The sequence below is a fragment of the Ceratotherium simum genome, chromosome 8 (genome assembly GCF_057802395.1).
Source record: "Ceratotherium simum simum isolate JZ-2026a chromosome 8, ASM5780239v1, whole genome shotgun sequence".
Classification (NCBI taxonomy): Eukaryota; Metazoa; Chordata; class Mammalia; order Perissodactyla; family Rhinocerotidae; genus Ceratotherium; species Ceratotherium simum.
Genome location: NC_141907.1, coordinates 39,321,927 through 39,342,412, shown reverse-complemented (window position 1 = coordinate 39,342,412; position 20,486 = coordinate 39,321,927). Strand labels below are relative to the sequence as shown.

Genomic DNA, 20,486 nt, shown 5'->3' with positions numbered 1-20,486 from the left:
CTTAAACAGAAAACACCAAAAGATGCCTACTTTGGAAACAGATGTATATGAAGAAGTGTTATATCGGGAGACAATAGAATATTCAGTGATTTATTCTCTAACTACATAATCACTTTCAAAGAGGAACTTTTTAGTCGAAATCTTATAAAAATACAGTTTCTGAGGAAATGAAAGCTTAATTGGAAGTAAATTATTTTATGTTAAAGTTCACCACCTCTGAAGTTGCCAAAAGAAAATGATCTGATGGAAATTAAAATTTAATTGGGTTGTGCTGCAAATTGAATTTTAAGTGGATGTGTGCAAAAGGGGAGCTAGTTATACACAAGGAAGCCAGCACAGCAAATGGTGAATCACCAGTCTCTAAAACAAGCTTTTCTTTCTGATTGAAAATGAATTTTCCATGAATTCTAAGTTACAAATTAGACTTGAAAAATCCAGCTTTTGTGGGAACTACAGAACCTCGGTATAGTATAGATGTATTGGATTTTAGATTGATTGAGTTAAAACTAACCCAACTGGTAAGTGAAAAAGGTATATTATCATTAAACATGATAAGGAATCCAATACTTTATATTTTGCTTGATGTAGTGTATATGATGTTGGAGGTCTCAGTAGTCTCAAAGAAAGCTTCAATTTGGTAAGGAAACTAAAGCAAAATGAACAGAGCCACATTCCGTAAGAACTGCTCTCATGAGCTATCCTTCTAGAGGCAAAAGAGCATAGTAGCACTGAGCTATACTTCCTGGGTTCAAATCCCACCTCCCCCACAGATCCATCCTGTGACCCTGGACCAGTTACTTACTTTCAACTGTGAAATAGGGAATAGTAGAGTAATAGTACCTAACTCATGGGGTTGTTGAGAGGATTAAACACGTTAATACCAATAAATCACTTAGAACCTTGTAAGTGCAGAGCACAAATTAAGCTCTGTATAGATGTTAAGCTGCTATTATCAGCTGATTAATTATTATTCGTATAACAAGACCAGTACAAGTACATTTAAACCCAAAGTTCTCTTCTGGAAGGTGACCCTTGTTTGCATTAGAGATTTTACCTTTTGTCGTGGTTGGTTAGGAGCAGAAACCACTACTGTGTTGCAAATTGCCAATGCAATAAAGAAGTCGATGATGTACAAAGTCTCCAGGGGTGGATTTGGGATGGTCTCATCTAGTGGGGTAAATAGCTGAGGTGTAATCTGACTAAACTTGTCCAAAAGTCTCGTGTCTGGTACCACATCTGTTTCCTGAAGATCCAATAAGACAAAGTGTTGTTACAATAAGTATCCAAAAATGAGTTTTAAATCTACATGAGAAGTAGCTTTTATAACCAGAATTTATGAAGCATGAGACAGTAAACTTTATTCTTCTAAAAAAGATTTAATGTATATGGTATCATGGGAAGTGAGAATAGGGAAATAAAAGACAAAAAATAAATAAATGGAAAATCCAGAATGCACAATATTAACGGAGACTACCTTGGCTATTAACGTGAACTAAACAGGAAATAAGAACAACGTGTTTCACCAAAATCTAGTTGAATGAGTGTTTTATTTTGAAATACACAGTGCCAGAGCTATACTTTATTATGTCCAGGATTCTACCTTGGGTGTAAATTCATCCAACAGCAACTGATGAGTATCAACTCTTTTTAAAGTGAGGACGTTATTCATACTATATTATTTTAACAAAATATTCTATGGCTGAAGTCACTATTATTGTAATAAACCAACCCTCCAAAATAAAAATTACTATGAGCTGGCTAACAGACTAAATCAGCATTTCCTAAGCTTCCTCCAAGAGATTTCTGATCATCAAATACATTTGGCAACTATGCCCTGTGCCCTCCTCTTAAAGATTCCTTGTACAAACTGGTTCTAAGAAGTTCTGTTATTAAAAAAGAAAATACTCCATTTTGTTTAACACAGTGCTTCTCACACTTATTTAAGATACTAGTTTTAACAAAAGAATGCTGTAGTAGAAATCTGTTTATAATCCAGTAACATATAGTCAATTGCTTTACAAATTTTTCAGATGAGTCAAAAGAGGGACTACCTGCTCCGAATCAAGTTTTCATAAAAGTACCATTGTATTCTAGAGGAGTCCTGGATGCAGTTGGCTGGCTACGCATACTGGCTGCAGGAAAGCCAGGAGAGGTGATTTAGGGAAAAGAGTAAAATATGAAGATGTGTGATATTAGACTCAGAAAAGCGTGGCTTATAATTTATGATTAGGAGTTTGGTGACAATTAGCATAGGCTTAATAAGAAAAGAGCACAGGCTGAAAATCATTTGGGTTTGGGTTTGGGTTCAGGTTCAGGTTCTAGACCCATTGAATACAAGATAGTGGCCTCAGGCAGCTTACTTAACCCTCTGAACTTCATTTTCCTCTTCTGAATAATGGTAAAAATAATACCTACCTCACAAGGTGATTGTATAAAGTAAATGAGATAATGAGAGATATGAGACCAGTACAACAGGAACCCAAATAATTTAATGTTCCTTTTCCTTCTTGAACGATACATTCACCTTCAGGCAGGTTCGGGTTATCAGGCTCACAATGGGTTTTAAGGGTTCAAATTACCTGCTGTCACAAAGCATTCTTATATTTCTATCTAAATAAACATCAATATCCACTGTCTTGTGATACCTGACTGAGCAATATTTGAATCCCAGTGCAGTCTGATGGAGTTCATAGGCACTCTTACTCTGATGGCTGTTCATTAATGAGTGTACCACATTTCCTCATGAGTCTCACAGATATGGTAACACTGAGCCAGTGCCTGTGCTAGGCCCTCAGCTACTCAAGAGAACAAACCTTTCCTCAAGGATCTCCTTGCCAAAGTCAGTAGAACAGAGGGGTAAAGACTGAGAGACTTCTTTCTCACTCAATGCTTAGTCAACCAAGGGATGCTTGGGTAACTTGTGGCATGGTAATCGTCAAGGCCTATGATTGATTACACTGTCATCTAGTGCTTGTGTGATTCCATGGCTTGGAGTAATATTTCCAGAGGCATCTTTCTCAGAATGTTAATATGTACTAGGCAAAAAAACAAAGAGTTCCATACTGAAATAAGTTTAAGAGGTGTTTAAATTAAATAGGTTTCTTTATTGCAGCACTTCTCAGAGAGTTTAATGAGTACTGAGAATCTCCAAGAAGAGGTTAGTATGCACAAGATTCCCAAATTTTATTTTTTAGAGACATTTGTTCTATGGAACATGTTTGGGATTGAGTTAGAGGCCTTAGAAGCTAATAGTGATTTCATTGTACCCATAATCTCCACATTGACTAATAACTGGTTTCAGAACATAAGGACTCTACTGCATTCTGGAGTCAATCTAAGACTAATAAAAGGTTTATAACTTCCACCTGTGTGATAAATGCTATTGACATAAGTCAATCCAATATGTCACTCAGGGAATTTGGTAACTGCATGACCGAGAACCCGTACCATCACCATGAGAATAAAAGAGATACTAGAGCTGGCCAAAGTCGAAGCTCTGGTCAGCAAAACTGTGTTTATAAAAAGTACTGTCAAAATAAACAAGAGAAAAATCCAGAAACTCATGGCCATACAAGACGCTAAAAGCATCATAAAACAATATATAAAAGAAGAGCCCAGAAGATTTAAGAAAAGATCCATATCAAAATGAAGCTGCAGGCATAGAGCATTCTTCTCCTTTAGTTGGTCTCTGTAAAATAAAATTAATCCCTAATGACTAAGATATTTAGTAGCTTAATTGAGGAGAAAGTATAGAATTATCACATGCAATTCTTACGTGTATGACTGTATCCATAGGCATTTTTCCTAAGATCCAAATCTTTCTCATTGAGACCCGTATTACAAAATTGACCAGTGCCTACTCCTCCCCTAGTTCCACCTGTACCCAAAGTTTTCATTTCATTTCCCACTGCCACCCCACTCTCGTTGTAGGGTGGCACACTCCACCTTTACAACTTTGGCTTAAGTATGGACACAAATGCCTTCCTCTGGCTCCCTCAGATTCCTAAACACTACAGATCTGAAGGGAAAAGACAAAGGCCAATAACCATGCACTGACGATTCCTCCTCCACACCACCTTCTCCCACCGTCTTGTGGTTCTGAGCCTTTGCATGCCCCACACTCTGTCTGCCCCAAATGCTTTCCCTTCCTTCCTATGCTGTAGTCCCTACTCATTAGTTTAATACTAACTCAAACTTTACCTCTTTTGTGCAGCCTTTCTTGATCCCTCCTTTCCACTTTAGAGTTGATCACTCCTTTGTGCCCTCACTATACTTTGGATTAACTACTATTACTGCATCTTTAATACAGGACTATATTCATTTATTTATATGTCTGCCTCCTCTATCTAGAACAAAACTGAAGGATGGGGGCACATCTTTTTCATTTCATATCTCAGTGTCTAATATTATGTCTTTGTCTTCCATTAATCCATTAATTAACTCATTCATCTCATAAACATTTATTGTTGATCTATGGCACCAGGCACCTCTCAAGAAAAGAGGGGTGCACAGGACAGGCAGGATCCTGGTTTGCATGGAACTCACATTCTAGTTGAAGGAGACAGCAGAACCAAAACACTAACCTATAAACAAATAAGTAATATGCTTCTAGACTGAGACAAAGAGAGATTCAGGGGGTGGTTGGAGTAGCTTGGAAAGTACTTTGGATTGGGTGGCAGGGAAGGTCTACTGAGGAGGTGACATCTGAGCTGAGACCTCAATGACAGGAAGGAGACTGCCAAACAAAGATCTAAGAGAATAGCGATCCAGGTAGAATGAAGAGCATGCTTGTCGAATGAAAACCTCTAGAGGATTAAAGAAGCATAGAAACGTTGGGTTACAAAGTAAAAGTTTCTATTTCTAAAATAGATAGTAAGAACCCAAGACTCACAGGCCTCAATGACATTCTAATTCCCAAAGGCTGGCATATCTTTGCCAGCACCCTGTCTAGAATCAGTACTCTCTGGCTCTCAAGTTGCCCACCCACGAAAGATGCTATCTCACAATATTCCACTTGTAGACATCACAGCTCTCAGTGCGTTCTCAAGCTGATGTTCTCAATCTGGGCTTCACAGATGGGCTTTTGGAATCATACACAAAATTTTTAGATGCTAATTTTTCAGGTCAAAGTGAGATAGGTAGCTAGGTAGACATGAGCGGAGGATCATAGTTGGAGACCTTGCTGCATCAGTGAAGCTTCTTGCTGGCATCCTACAAGATGCAGATAAAGGGGAAGTGAGACCCACCTGGCGCCACCACAGGAGTCTGAGGCCATCATCCATGACAATAAAAATAACGAGTATACGAACAACATGTACAAAGCCTTCTGCTACACACCTCTAGAGGACATTGACCTTTCCTTAATTTACATACAAATTCATTTATGCATTAGCCCCCCTTCCACAGGGGATGACTGTCATGCCAGTTCTGGATATTCCCCTAGAAAGTCAAGAACTCCCCCTCCCAACGTGTGGGTGGAGGAAAGACCATTACTGGCAGATATCCAGATAATGCTAATTCCCTTCTAAACAGCCCAAATAAAAATGAAACTAACCCAAGACAGGGGGCAGACGCATTCTCTGGCACTGCCTGCTCCTCACTTGGAGTGTATCTGACCTTTCCTCTAATAAACCTTTGCCTGCTTGCTGTTGCCGTTGTGTCGGTGTCTGAATTCCTCTCTTACGCTGACCGAGAACCTGGGTGATCGGACTCTCTGGTTACAAAATGATCTATAGCTCTCTTAAATTAATCTTTGTCTCCAAAAAGGATAAAATCAACTTGTCTAGAGCAAGAGTGAGAGATGATCTCATATTTTAAGGAAGACCTCTTTCTCCTCTACATAAAGGTGTGGTATTGAAAACACAAAACAACAACCCCGGAGCATCTATATAATCAAAATGACATGTGGCATTGGAATATAGGGCAAATGAAAACAAAATGGACTGAATGGGAAGACTAAGCCTGTTAAGCAGCTTCATTTAACAGCCTTCGAAAAAACTTTATTGTGAAAGGACATGCGAGACACCGTGCTAGACGTTGAGGATTCAAGATGAGTAAGTCTTTGCTCTCTGGAGCTAATGGTGTATGTCAGAGGCAGAAATAAGACAATGTAATAAGGACAAAGGGAGGGAGGGAATGTGTACAACACAGAGCTCAGAAGCTGAGAGAAGAGAGAGTCTGAGAAATCTTCAGAAGAGAGGATATTTAAGGTAGTTTTTAAAGAAATAAATATTTCATCAGATTTGGCAGATAGGGGTAGGTTGTGAGGGAAGAATAAACTTTAGACAGGGGAAATGGTATAGACAAAAGCACAAAGACTTTAAACCAAGAAATAATCATTTGTTCCAAGAAGAGAGTGAGGCTGGATCAGGAAATCGAGAGGGAGGGTATGGCACAGTCCCAGCTGGTTGCCAATACCCTCCTACTTCCAAGTAAACATGAGTCAACATGTGGTTAACTTCAGTGGGTGGAAAATGTAAATGATCAGTAGAGGGATAGGTAAAAAGATAAGAGAGAAGAAAATATATATCTATTTCTGATATAGTCTTAAAGTGAGTATAGAGCATAGGTTGTGTTCATTCTTTCCCTATTTTTTTTCAGAAGTTGGAGAAAAATGAAGTCTAGACATTTGGAACAGCCTGACATAAAGCAGAGATACAATATGACAGGTTTTATATCCTTAGTGCCCCAGAAATGAACTAAATGAGTTGCACTGAAATGTTTACCCTCGCTGCAATTTTTGTTGGTAACTTTGAAAAGAGCCAGGAGATTCCCCTCAAGTCCTTTCCAGGACGAATGAGACCACTGGGGTCTACACAGATCATGTCTCTACTATGAAAATCACAGTAAATTCAATGTAGAAACACAAAGGTTCCCCAAAGCTGATCCATTCTTATTATGTCATCTATTATAGAGATAACCAACCAGTTACCAGACTCATGGCTGGGGAATCCTCATCTTGGTAAAACACAAGAGTTAATGAAATGTGGAAGGCAAAAAAGGCAGTTGAGGTGCTGGCCCCATGGCGTAGCGGTTAAGTGTGCACGCTCTGCTGCTGGCGGCCCAGGTTTGGATCCCGGGCACTCACCGATGCACCGCTTGTCAGGCCATACTGTGGCGGCGTCCCACATAAATTGGAGGAAGATGGGCACGGATGTTAGCTCAGGGCCAGTCTTCCTCAGCAAAAAGAGGAGGATTGGCATGGATGTTAGCTCAGGGCTGATCTTCCTCACAAAAAAAAAAAAAAAGGCAGTTGAAATTTTACAGAAGTAATTTTAAGAACGGCAAAACTTTTGATTTCTAATTCTTTCATACATATATCTTTCCTCTTTCCTATCTTCCACATGGTCTTCTATATTTTTCTGCAGTAAAAAGGGTTTGTCAATAGATGTGACTAGACAGTTCCCAAAACTTCCCCCTCAGACTCAAGTATACATCCTGTTGAGCTGTGAAATGGAAATATTAGAAAATGCCATTCTGAGGACTAGGAATGGGGAAGAAGACATAGGTTTGGTGAGATTTGGGGAAAGACTACAGAAAGATAAAAAGGCCTTGGAGGGTACCAAAAGGCCCTTCAATTTCCCTATGATTTAGACATACTTACTTACCTGTCTATGAGATAACTGGTAAGCTTTGCTGGTTCTGAGAGTGAGCCATGATCCTTAAACCAAGGCAGCCTTCTTCAGGCTCACACATGATCTGCCCTGATTGGAAATATGTTTTTTCAGAAATGATATACTATCTCTCAACACTGAATTATCCCCCAAATTAGGAAGTTGTGATATTGTTTGTTTATACTTCTAATAATGTGTGGCAATCACAATGAATTGCAATTATGTAGTCTCTTCTCAGGTAGAAAAGACAACGGTGTTTGGCTCTGTCATAATTACCAGGATGTTTTTTCATTATTCATTATGGATGTGCAAGATTCAAGTCATGCATTCACACTTACAATGGGGCTACTGAAAGCAGCCTGTCTGGAGTGAGGCACTTCACTGGCTCCTTCTCCACTTCCTAGAGCAAAACAGCTCTCAGCAAGATGATTCGAGGATTTACTTTCCAAAGGCCCATTATGAACCGTTCTGCAGCTGGGGGCCCTCAGTTTCGCCACATTGCTGAGGGAGCCGCTGAGAGTGTCTGCAAAATCTTCATCTTCAGAGACAGCTTCCTGATAGGACTCCAACCTCTTGGCTGAGGGATAAAAATCACACTGGGTCATTACCTGGGAAGAACCACTTGCAAGGTGAATATGTCAGACATTTACTTAAACTACTATTTCACACCATCTCCTCCCTTTTCAAACGTGGCCTCCAAACTCCCCTCCCCCAATACACTTAGTTAATGAACTCACCTCATTGAGAAAAGTAGAAGCAATCAGATAGGGACTCCCTTCTTTCCCACCATCAAATCTACCAACCTATCTGCATTTGTATCCAAACTCTGTCTTCCCTCCTACTACTATGACAAAGTTTCAAATGCCAAACCCTTCACTTGTGATCTGCATCCCACTTGTTTGGCCTTCTCAAGGACTTCACCCTTACAGTTCTCCCCTCTTTCACTTATACCAACCTCTCCTCAACTAATCTCATGGCTTTCTGTCCCTGTCTCTCCACTGACACTGCTCTTGTCAAGGTCGCCAGTGAGCTCCACGTTACCAGATCCAATGACCGCATCTGTCTGTATCTTATTTGAACTCTTAGCAATGTGTAACAGAGGTGACCATTCTGTCTTTGAACTCAACTTCAGAGTTGACCAAACAGCTATGTGGTTTCTGTGACACCACGGGTACCTGTTTTTCCTCCTACTTCAATGGCTGTTCCTTCTTAATTTCTCCTGCTGTCTTCGCTTCTCCTCAGCTCTCCAATACTGAGTTGCTGCAGGAGCTCCTTCCATTCTCCACCTATATACTCTTCCTTGGTGATCTCATCTGGTCCCATCTTTGAAATATAATCTCTGTGCACATGAACTCTAAACCTATACCTTCACTTCCAACTTCTGATTAGAATCCAGAATCATATATCCAACTCTCCACTTGATACTTCTAGTTGGATGTCTAGGAGGCTCTTCAAGCAGATATCTGCATGGCTCACTCCCTTACCTCCTTCAAGTCTCTTATCATGACCGCTTGTCAGTGAAGACTTCAGATCTAGCCACATTATTTATTATAAATCCTATCCCAGCACTTACTACCATTTACATACTATGTATCTTATTTGTTTTTATTTTTTGAATCATCCAGTAGAATATAAACTCCAAAAGGGCAGAGAATTTTGTCTGTTTTGTTAATTTGATATTCCCAGAGCCCAAAGCAGCGGTTTATAGAGACTCAATAAATATTTGTTGAATAAATAAATAATAGATATCTTAAATTTGACATGGTCAAAATAGAATTCTCCTTCTCTTCCCCTTCAAACTTACCCTTTCTTTGGTCTTCCCCATCTTTGTAAATGGCACCTAACTATCTATCTAGTCCAAAATCTAGGATTCTCCTTGATTCTTCTCTTCTTCCCCAGCACCCATATTGAAAGCATCACCAACAGCTGTCCATTATTCATCCAAAATATATTGCAAACATCTCGACTTTTCTCCATTACCTTAGTGTAAGCCACCATCATCTCTCAACTGGACCAGTGCAATAGCCTCATAACTGGTCTCCTTGCCCCTCTGCAATCCATTCCTCAAACAGTAGCTAGAGTGATCTTCCTAAAAGATAAAGCAGATCAGATCACTCCCTGCACAAAACTCTCCAGTGGCTTCAAAATTCATTTAGAATAAAAATCTGAACTCCTTATCTTAGCTTACATAACTCAAAATGATCTGACATCTGCTGACCTCTCTAAATTTCTTGCCCCTCCTTCTTCCACACTTCCACTAAAATCCAACTTCATTGGCCTTCTTTCTTTACTTCGAAAATTACAAAGCTCATTTCAGCCTGAGGGCTTCTATATCAGCTGCTCCCTCTAATTGCAAGGTTTTTGCCCCTGAACTTCAAGCTTATGTTATTCAGATCTAGGCTCTAATGTCTCCCTTAGAGAGACCTAGCTCGACTATCCAATCCAAAGCTGCCTTCCAATCATTCTATATCATATCACCCCATTTTAATTCTCTGCAAAGCACTTTTCATTATTTAATATTTTTCTTGATTTAAAAATTAATTTATCTGTGACTATTTTCTCCAACAGAAGTGAGAGCAGAAGCCTTGTCTGTCGTGTTTATCATTATGTCCAGTGTCTAGAGCATAGAGTAGACAACCAATAACTATGTGCTTGTTAGATTGCTAGTTGTCAGTATTCAGGCAAAGTCTAACTACTGAATAAAGTATGGCTTTTGGCAAGTTAACTTATAAAATAAAGACTATTTACATATCCTATTTATTTTAATAGTTTCTGACTGTATTTTTTAAGGACAAGGAGAGGCTAAGAGGCAATGTGGTGATCCTGAGTTCTAGAACCAACACTTCCAAAGACTAAGTGGCTTTCAACAAATCACTTGCTCTTTCTGGGCCTCTGTTTTCTTATTGGCAGAATGAACAATTTGGATTCAATGACGTCAAGATCCTTGCAGTTCTGCAGTTCTGCAAGTTTCATTTATTCTCCGCCTAAATAATACAGAATGTTTCCCTGTATGACCTTTCAGCTTCAAAAACACATCCACTTATTGCATCCCAAACATTTTGAAGTTCTCCACTCTCAACTGTGCCTTTGCTCAGAATATCCATTCTTTTCCTTTCTACTTCCCTAAGTCTTGAACATTTTAAAAAGCTTGGTGCAAATGCCAGTTCCTCAATGATGACCTCTGAAACTGTACTAGTTCTCATTCTCTGGGCCTTTATCGCTTCCACATACCGAATGTTACTACAGGCCAGGAATTTGTCTCATTTAATCACTAAACCAACCCTCTGAGGTAGACACTATTAATACCTCCATGTTAGAAATAAAGAAATCAAAACTAAGTAATTTTCCCCATCTCACAAAAATGATACACATTGGTCTTATATCCAGTTCTATAAACTCCACAGGCAGTGCTCTGAGCTCTCATGCTATATTGTTTCTACATATCGCCAGATATAACATGTATTATTCCTTATCATTTTACATGGTCAATATCCCCTGCTTGATTTCAATGAGTCCATGTTTTGTAGTTTAAATAAATATTAATTAAATGAATAAGTGAATGTATGAATAGACATATGAATGAAATATCCCTAGCATCAACGGAAAGTTATGGGACAAGGATTTAACATTTATGGAGTACTTTCTTTTCATCAAGCACCTGGCTAGGTCCATAGACATCTGTGTCTAAATCTACATATTCCTTTTTCATCTTAAAAATAATGCTATCAGGTAGGAACTATCACTGCTCCACTCTGCAACCAAGGAGACTAAGATCCAGAGAGATTGAGTACTTTCGTCACCGTTAAACAGTTAGTTGGAGGTAGAGTTGGTATTTGAATTTAGGTCTTTCTGACTCCCAAGCCAATATACGTATCCACAGGACATTATATCTCGTTAGCAGTTACGTGTATAGAATAGATTGCCTCAGTGATTCTCACTAAGAGGTGAATTCGTCGCCCAGTGAACATTTGGCAATGCCTGTATACACTTTTGGTTGTTACAACTGGGGGAGGAGTGCTACTGGTGTTCAGTGTTCAGTGGGCAGAGGGCAAAATATCTTAAAAAGCATGTGACAGCTCCCACAACAAAGAGTAATCCAACCCCAAATATCAACAGTGTTGAGGTTAGTGAATCCTTGAGCAGCTGAAAACATTTATTGATGATGTGATACCATTTTTAAAATAAATAGAGTACTATAAAACATACTTAAACATGAAGGCTATACTTGAGGACTTTCTCCTCATTAGGGAAATCAGTCATCACGCAACTGTGTAATTAGTATAATGCCAGAAAGCTCAGCTATGACTGTAGGACAAACTTGCTCAGTAAGTAGAACTGCAACAGTGGAATCAAGGCGACATGGAGTCACCTTTAATCATTGTGTGGAAAGCTATGAGAAGTAAACAGACTAGTCAAGTTACAATGTGATTCAGAAAACAAAGCTACTGAAGCAATACTTCTACACTCAGTGAGAAGTTTTCAAAAATTGGGTATGAGAAGCAAAAGCTTATTACCATACTGATAAACAAAATCTATCCAAACAATCATGAAGACTTCTCATATGTCTCTGAATGTAGGTTCTAATTAGTTCCACGAATGCCTCAAAGTGGGGCAGGAATTCTTGCCTTCTGACACGTAAGAGAAAACATACAAAGTCTGTAACCTTTCCTTTGTTTCAAGGCAGCTACTGGGTTAGGTACTAGGTTAACTACTTTATTTCTCTTTCTTATTGAATCCCGATGCTGTCTTCTCTTTCTATTCCCCTCTTCAAATATCCAGTAACCTGTTCATGGCCTATTACTTACATTTATTTGATATCTGTAAGAAGTGAGCATGAGACTATGGAACAAAAAGTTTATCACAGTTTTCAAAGTACTCTCCAAAGGGCCAAAAACAAGAGTGAACAGCACAGCACACTCAGATGAACTTCTTCCAACCATATCATCCACGCACTCTCCATCCAACATTTTGCTATGGAGTAATCCCCTATTTCCAACATTCCACTTTCACCTGCTTATAAACAGCACACTCAGCTGAGCTTCTTCCAACTGTATCATCCACATATCCTTGATACATAAACCTTTTGTTCCAAACTAATTCCCCACACATTTCCAGTATTCCAAGAATTTCTTGTCCAATATCCTTCAAGGCCCCAAACCTTGATTAGTGCAAAATCTACCTCCAAAACTGACTGCCTGAAAATCCAAACAATATGGAACAAGAACACCAACTTTAATCTCATGACACTTAACAAGGTATTTTTATGTTTCCATGACTGTCTCCCACATTGGTCCATGCTCCTTTCACAACAATAATTACAACAATAATAGCATCTAATACTTATAAAGAACTTATTCTGTGCCATGTTCTGAGTGTCTTTTCATGAATTATCTTCTCTTACCCTCTTAACACTCAATGAATTAGACACTATTATTGGTCCTTTTTATTGAGGCCCAGAGAACTTAGGTAACTTGCCCAGGATCACACAGCTTATAGGCTGTGAAGATGGGAATCAGTCTCAGGAGGCCTGATTCCAAAATCCTTGTTCTTGGAAACTACTAAATGCTGCCACCATGTACATCAGATTCACAAACTGTGCATCATAAAGGCACTCTCCAGACAAAACCAAATCGAGGGACATTCTACAAAATCCCTTCAGAACTCTTAAGGTCATCTAAAGAAGGAAAGTCCGAGAAACTGTCAAGTCTAGAGGAGCCTAAATGATGACAAATGTTATGTGGTCTCCTAGGTGGGATCCCGGGACAGAAAAAGGACAGTAGGTTAAAACTAAGGAAACCCGAATAAAGTATGGATTTCGGTTAATAATGATGTATCAATATTGGTTCATTACTTATGACAAATGTATCATAAAATTAATGTAAGATGTTAACAACAACGGAAACTGGGTAGGGAGACACTACGGAACCCTCAATAATATCTTTGTAACTTTTCTGTAAATCTATTTTTTGTAAAACTATTTTCTGTAAAACTTTCTAAGCTAAAAAGCTTATTATTAAAAAAGGCATTCTCGGGGCCGGCCCAGTCGTGTAGCAGTTGAGTTCACGGGCTCTGCTTCGGCAGCCTGGGGTTCACAGGTTCAGATCCTGGGCACGGATCTATGCACCACTTATCAAGCCATGCTGTGGTCGTGTGCCACATACAAAATAGAGGAATATTGGCACAGATGTTAGCTCAGAGACAATCTTCCTCACCAAAAAAAAAAAAAAAAAAAAGAAAAGAAGAGGCATTCTCTTTTAGTAATATTTTAAAAGAGTGTTTTTAAAATTTTTTAATATGCATATAGATCACTTAGGGATATTTAATAATATAATATCTTATAATAATAATATCTTTATTATTATTATTATTTTTATCTGTGTGTTTTTTTTATTGTTGTTATTATCTACTACTTAGTGAAGGAAATCATATGGTATTTGACCTTCTCCCTCTGACTTATTTCACTTTGCATAATACCCTCAATGTCCATCCATGTTGTCACAAATGGCTGGATTTCATCGTTTCTTATGGCTGAGTAGTATTCCATTGTGTATATATACCAAATCTTCTTTATCCATTCGTCCCCTGATGGGCACTTAGGTTGCTTCCAAGTCTTGGCTATTGTGAATAACGCTGCAGTGAACACAGAGGTGCATGTATCTTTACGCATTGGTGTTTTCAAGTTCTTTGCATAAATACCCAGCAGTGGAATAGCTGGATCATATGGTAGTCTTATCCTTGATATTTTGAGGAATCTCCATACTGTTTCCATAGTGGCTGCACCAGTTTGCACTCCCACCAGCAGTGTATGAGAGTTCCCTTCTCTCCACAACCTCTCCAACACATGTTGTTTCCTGTCTTGTTAATTATAGCCATTCTGATGGGTGTGAAGTGATATCTCATTGTAGTTTTGATTTGCATTTCCCTGATAGTTAATGATTTTGAACATCTTTTCATGTGTCTGTTGGCCATCTGCATATCTTCTTTGGAGAAATGTCTGTTCAGGTCTTTTGCCCATTTTTTAATTGGGTTGGTAGTTTTTTTGTTGTTGAGATGCATGAGTTCTTTATATATTTTGGAGATTAACCCCTTATCAGAAGTATGGCTTGCAAATATCCTCTCCCAATTGTTAGGTTGTCTTTTCATTTTGTTGATGGTTTCCTTTGCTGTGCAGAAGCTTTTTAGTTTGATGTAGTCCCATTTGTTTATTTTTTCTATTGTTTCTCTTGCCCGGTCAGACATGATGCTTGAAAATATGTTGCTAAGACTGATGTCAAAGAGCGTACTGCCTATGTTTTCTTCTAGAAGTTTCATAGTTTCAGGTCTTACATTCAAGTCTTTAATCCATTTGGAGTTAATTTTTGTGTATGGTGTAAGGTAAGAGTCTACTTTCATTATTTTGCATGTGGCTGTCCAGTTTTCCCAACACCATTTGTTGAAGAGACTTTCTTTTCTCCATTGTATGTTCTTGGCTCCTTTGTCAAAGATTAGCTGTCCATGGATGTGTGGGTTTATTTCTGGGCTTTCGATTCTATTCCATTGATCTGTGTGTCCGTTTTTGTGCCAGTACCATGCTGTTTTGGTTACTATAGCTTTGTAGTATATTTTGAAATCAGGGAGTGTAATACTTCCAGCTTTGTTCTTTTTTCTCAGGATTCCTTTACCTATTCGGGGTCTTTTGTTGTTCCATATAAATTTCAGGATTCTTTGTTCTATTTCTGTGAAAAATGTTGTTGGAACTTTGATAGGGATTGCATTGAATCTATAGATTGCTTTAGGAAGTATGGACATCTTAACTATGTTAATTCTTCCAATCCAAGAGCACGGAATATCTTTCCATTTCTTTGTGTCTTCTTCAATTTCTTTCAGCAATGTTTTATAGTTTTCCGTGTACAGATCTTTCACTTCTTTGGTTAAGTTTATTGCTAGGTATTTTATTCTTTTTGTTGCAATTGTAAATGGGATTGTATTCTTAATTTCTCTTTCTGCTACTTCGTTGTTAGTGTATAGAAATGCACCTGATTTTTGTATGTTGATTTTGTATCCTGCAACTTTACCATATTCGTTTATTACTTCTAAAAGTTTTGTGGTGGATTCTTTAGGGTTTTCTATATATAAAATCATGTCATCTGCAAATAGTGACAGTTTCACTTCTTCCTTTCCAATTTGGATCCCTTTTATTTCTTTTTCTTGCCTGATTGCTCTGGCTATGACTTCCAGTACTATGTTAAATAGGAGTGGTGACAGTGGGCATCCTTGTCTGGTTCCTGTTCTTAGAGGGATAGATTTCAGTTTTTCACCATTGAGGATGATATTAGCTGTGGGTTTGTCATATATGGCCTTTATTATGTTGAGGTACTTTCCTTCTATATCCATTTTATTCAGAGTTTTTATCATAAATGGATGCTGTATCTTGTCAAATGCTTTCTCTGCATCTATTGAGATGATCATGTGATTTTTATTCTTCATTTTATTAATGTGGTGTATTACGTTGATTGATTTGCGAATGTTGAAGCATCCCTGCATACCTGGAATAATATCTTTATTATTAAATAAAGATTTTAATTGAAGCTTTAAAGAGAGGCCTGAGATTCTGTATTTCTGAAACTATAAGCCCAGGTGCTGCTGAGGCTCCTTGTCCATGGACCAAATTTCTAAGTTGAAAGGTTTTAAAACAAAATAGTGCCATCCGATGTGTTTAGTTCAATTTTCATATGTGTAAGGGGTTATTTCCTAGCAGCAATATTCTTTATAAAAACATCTCCTAGGCAATGCTTTTGCTAGAAAACCCTGAAGGATTACTAGTTTTTATTTCAGGGAAAATAATATGTCTCAGAGCTTAGTTCTGGGGAGAACTAGCCCCTACTGTTACCCTCTTCAGCATTCAGAGTGTGTGTGCATGTGGTGTGCCTGTGTGTGTGTACATGTGCCTGTTTTTAAACCATTCCAGAAAAGAGACCAGGAGCTCTAGATGCATCCATGGTAGAGGAGTGTTCACAGGCAAAGTCAGCACCTTCTAGAAGTAGTGCAACACTCCATGGTTCACAGACAGGTATCTTATCTGTTACAGTTCAGTCAGGGTAGCACTTGATTTTCAGTCACTTGATATCTTCTCTACATGAGGGCCCAGAGAAGAGAAGTACTCACTGGGCAGGAGCGTGTATGCTCAGGGATGGGGGTGGGAGAGGGCTGGTATTAACTCTCTTAAACGCTACAAATACAAAAATTTTAAATGCTACAAATACAAAAATAATGCAGTGCTTTCCACTGTATATTTTGTGAAACATTACCGCTATAAGACACTCTTGAAAACAGAGATCTATAGTCAAATACTTTTGGAAAACATTAATCTCACAAATGGGTGTGGAGGTTTAGCTACAGTGATGTTCACTGCAGCACTGTTTACCACAGCAAATGACTGTTGACAACCTAAACCAAGGGTGGATTAGTTACATAAATTTTGGCAATTATTACAGTGCAATACAATGTAACCACTAGAAGAACAAGGAGAGAATGGAAAGATGGTCAAGAGGAAGCCTTAAGAAAAACGGTTATAAAAGGAAAAGCACACTGTGATGCCATTTTTGTTTAAAAAACACTTATATTAATGTGTACAGGAAAAAAGACTCAAAAGAAATGCACAAAAATGCTAAAAGTGGTCTTCCCTGATGGGGGCTATTGATGGCTTTTACAGTTCCCTCTTTTGGCTTACTTGAAATTTTCTACAATATTGCTCTTGTAATAAAAATACAATAAAGAAGATGAAACAATGCAGAGTATCATTACATCCAATATGACTTAGCTATCTTCTACACTGGTACAGTGGTATGCGATACTCGACATTTTTTTTTTTTTTTTGTGAGGAAGATCAGCCCTGAGCTAACATCTGATGCCAATCCTCCTCTTTTTTCTGAGGAAGCTTGGCCCTGAGCTAACATCTGTGCCCATCTTCCTCCACTTTATATGGGACGCCGCCACAGCATGGCTTGCCAAGCAGTGCGTGGTTGCGCGCACGGGATCCGAACCGGGGAACCCCGGGCCACCGCAGCGGAGTGCACACACTTAACTGCTTGTGCCACCGGGCTGGCCCTGATACTCAACATTTTATCCCTCACACTCACAGGTAACAAATGCTGGCTTAAAAACCTATGTACTTAGGAGAAAATATAGTATAATATATTCTTTAAAATTTGGGGCAGGATGGGATGTCTAAGTTTAACGTTATTGTAGAAATCATAATATTCATACTCATTAATATTCATAATAATTGACAAGATTTATTTAATGAGAAGATAAAACTTTTGACAAGAAGAGGCACCCTAAGCAAAGTTAAGAGACTGGTAGGCAGAATTCTAAGATGGCCCCCAAGATCCTTCCCGCCCGGTGCACACACCTTGTGAGTACGAAGGGATTCCACTTCTGTCATTAAATTATGTTATGTGGCAAAGGTGGAGGGATTTTGCAGATATGATCATGTCCCTAATCAGTTGAATTTGAGTTAAATTAAAAGAAGACTATCCTAGGCAGATCTGATTTCATCAGGGAAGCCCTTTAAAAGAGGGGTCAGGACTTCCCTAAAGACAACAAGAATCAAAGCTAGAGATTCTGCTGCTGCTGTCCTTGAAGAAGCAAACTGCCATAGTGTGGTGGGCCACCTCTAGGAGTTCAGAGTGGCCCCAGGCTGAGAGCCAGCAAGAAAGCAGGAGCTCAGCCCTATAAATTCAGACTCAGAATTCTGCCAAAAACCAGCAAGCTAATAAGAGGCTCCTGAGCCTCAGATAAGATCACAGTCCCAGCTGCCACTAGATTTCAGCCTGTTGATTTCAGCAGGAAACAGCTCTCCTGCACCCAGACTCCTCACCCACTGAAGCCATGAGATGGCCAATTTATGTTGCTTCAAGCCACTAAATTTGTGGTAATTTGTTATGCAGCAAAAGAAAACTAATACAGTGATACATCATAAACCAGGAAGATATTTGCCACAGATAGAAGAAAAGGATAATATCAGAGTTGATATTCAAATTATTTAAGCACTGGTTCAACCCAAGTGTACAAATGAAAATGGACACTGACCACAGACAACCTAGACTGGGGCATACGATCTAGACAGTAGCTCTGCCTTAATAAATAAAACCCCCCTACAGATTACTAAGAATAAAAAAATCTCATTGGTAAAATAGGAAAAGGAAATGATCACTTTACCAAGGAAATTCAAATGGCCAATAAATATATAAAAAGTTACACATCTCATTACTAATCAGAGACAAATTAAGACAATGAAGTGCTGCTGTGTCTTCAAAAAAACAAAGATTAAAAAGAATAATGTTATCCCATTATGGCTGAGCATGAAAAACAGATATTATTTTTCCAGGTTGTGGGAATGTAAATTAGCACAACATTTTAGAGGTAAATTTTGTAGAATCTATAAAATTTTGTATGTGCATACCTCTGGATCCAGTAATACCACTTCTAGAAATGTATCTTATAAAAATAATTGCACAAATATATATGTATAAAAATGCATATTGCATGATCAATTTTCTTTTATTTTATATATCATAATTTTTAATCTTGCTATCTCCTCACCTTAAACTCTAAACTACATGAGATCAGGGACTCATGCCACATATTAGGAGCTCACAAAATATTTGTTGAATGAATAAGTGACATTAATTGCAAGTACTGTGATAACAGCAAACTAAGCTTGACCACATACAATGCAATACTATGCACCTAATGTTAAGTTATCAACTGACTTGGGAAAAAGTCCACGAGATATTGTTGAATAAAAGAAGCAAATTTCAAAACAATAACATAACATATTATAAAAGGGAAAATGTGTAAATATATATGAGGAACACAGAAGAATATGCACAAAGAAATATGCATAAAGAAATGGATGGTTATATGTACACCAATATTAGTGGTGGTTAACCTCCAGAGAGTAGAGCATTTAATTCGTTCTAGACATTTCTCAGAATTATTTTCACAGGATTACATTACTTGCATAAATAACAGAATTAATAAAGTTCAACTCTTTAAAGAAAACTTGCGATTTATATATTTACTTCCTTAGCCTTAGAAGTTCAGTTCATCTTACCTATTCTTAAACCAAGTGTTCTTACCAAGAATCAGTGGATACCTATGGGCTGAATGATGGGGTTAGAGGGAGGCTATAGTCCCTTTGGAATTATTTTCAAAATATTATTTAGGGAGATGGTCCATAGTTTCATTAGATTCTCAAAAGTATCTATAGTGCAATATCATTGTCACCATACCCAATGCCCAGCCTTCTATGATTACTGGTAATTGACTTTCCTTTTAAAGAAACCATGGTAGTAGACTCCTTCACTTTGACCTACTAACTTCTGAAGGGACAACAATGAAGCTTAATGCCCATTTGGATGAATTAAGTACTTAAATGCTTAAATACAGCACTTCTATGACAGAATTATCATATCTTTAAGTGGGTGCAAAAAAGACAAATCTTAGGGTTAGTTTTTGTAGAGACTCAACACTCACCATTTTCTTCATGGCAGTAATCGAAGCCAGCTATACTACATCTTCGAAAAACCATCTTATTCTCAGTGAGGGTTCCTGTCTTATCAGAAAAGAGGTACTGAATCTGTCCAAGATCCTCGGTGATGTTCAGGGCTCGGCACTGAACAGTCGAATCCATTTTCTCATTGTAGAAATCCACATCACTTTGAATAAAATATATTTGTCCAAGCTTCACAATTTCGATGGAAACATAAAGAGAAATGGGAATCAAGACCTAAGAAGAGCCAAACAATTTAAAAAATGTTAAAGGGGGGAAAGAAAAGATGAGAAACTGAATATAGGTGGATAAGTAACAAAGATCTTAAAATTCTTTGA

The 20,486-nt window shown here is 38.2% G+C and overlaps 1 protein-coding gene across 2 annotated transcripts in view; it reads right to left on the bottom strand.

The window, feature by feature from the left end:
- ATP10D (ATPase phospholipid transporting 10D (putative)) overlaps positions 1-20,486 on the bottom strand; it is a 108,739-nt gene that overhangs the window by 34,107 nt on the left and 54,146 nt on the right. For both annotated transcript variants that reach the window (XM_014787106.2, XM_087434266.1), the window contains exons 9-11: positions 20,133-20,385; positions 7,952-8,190; positions 1,055-1,243 (exon numbers count right to left, since the gene is read on the bottom strand). In XM_014787106.2, the coding sequence (XP_014642592.2) occupies positions 1,055-1,243; positions 7,952-8,190; positions 20,133-20,385 (681 nt within the window). The remainder of the gene's footprint in view (positions 1-1,054; positions 1,244-7,951; positions 8,191-20,132; positions 20,386-20,486) is intronic.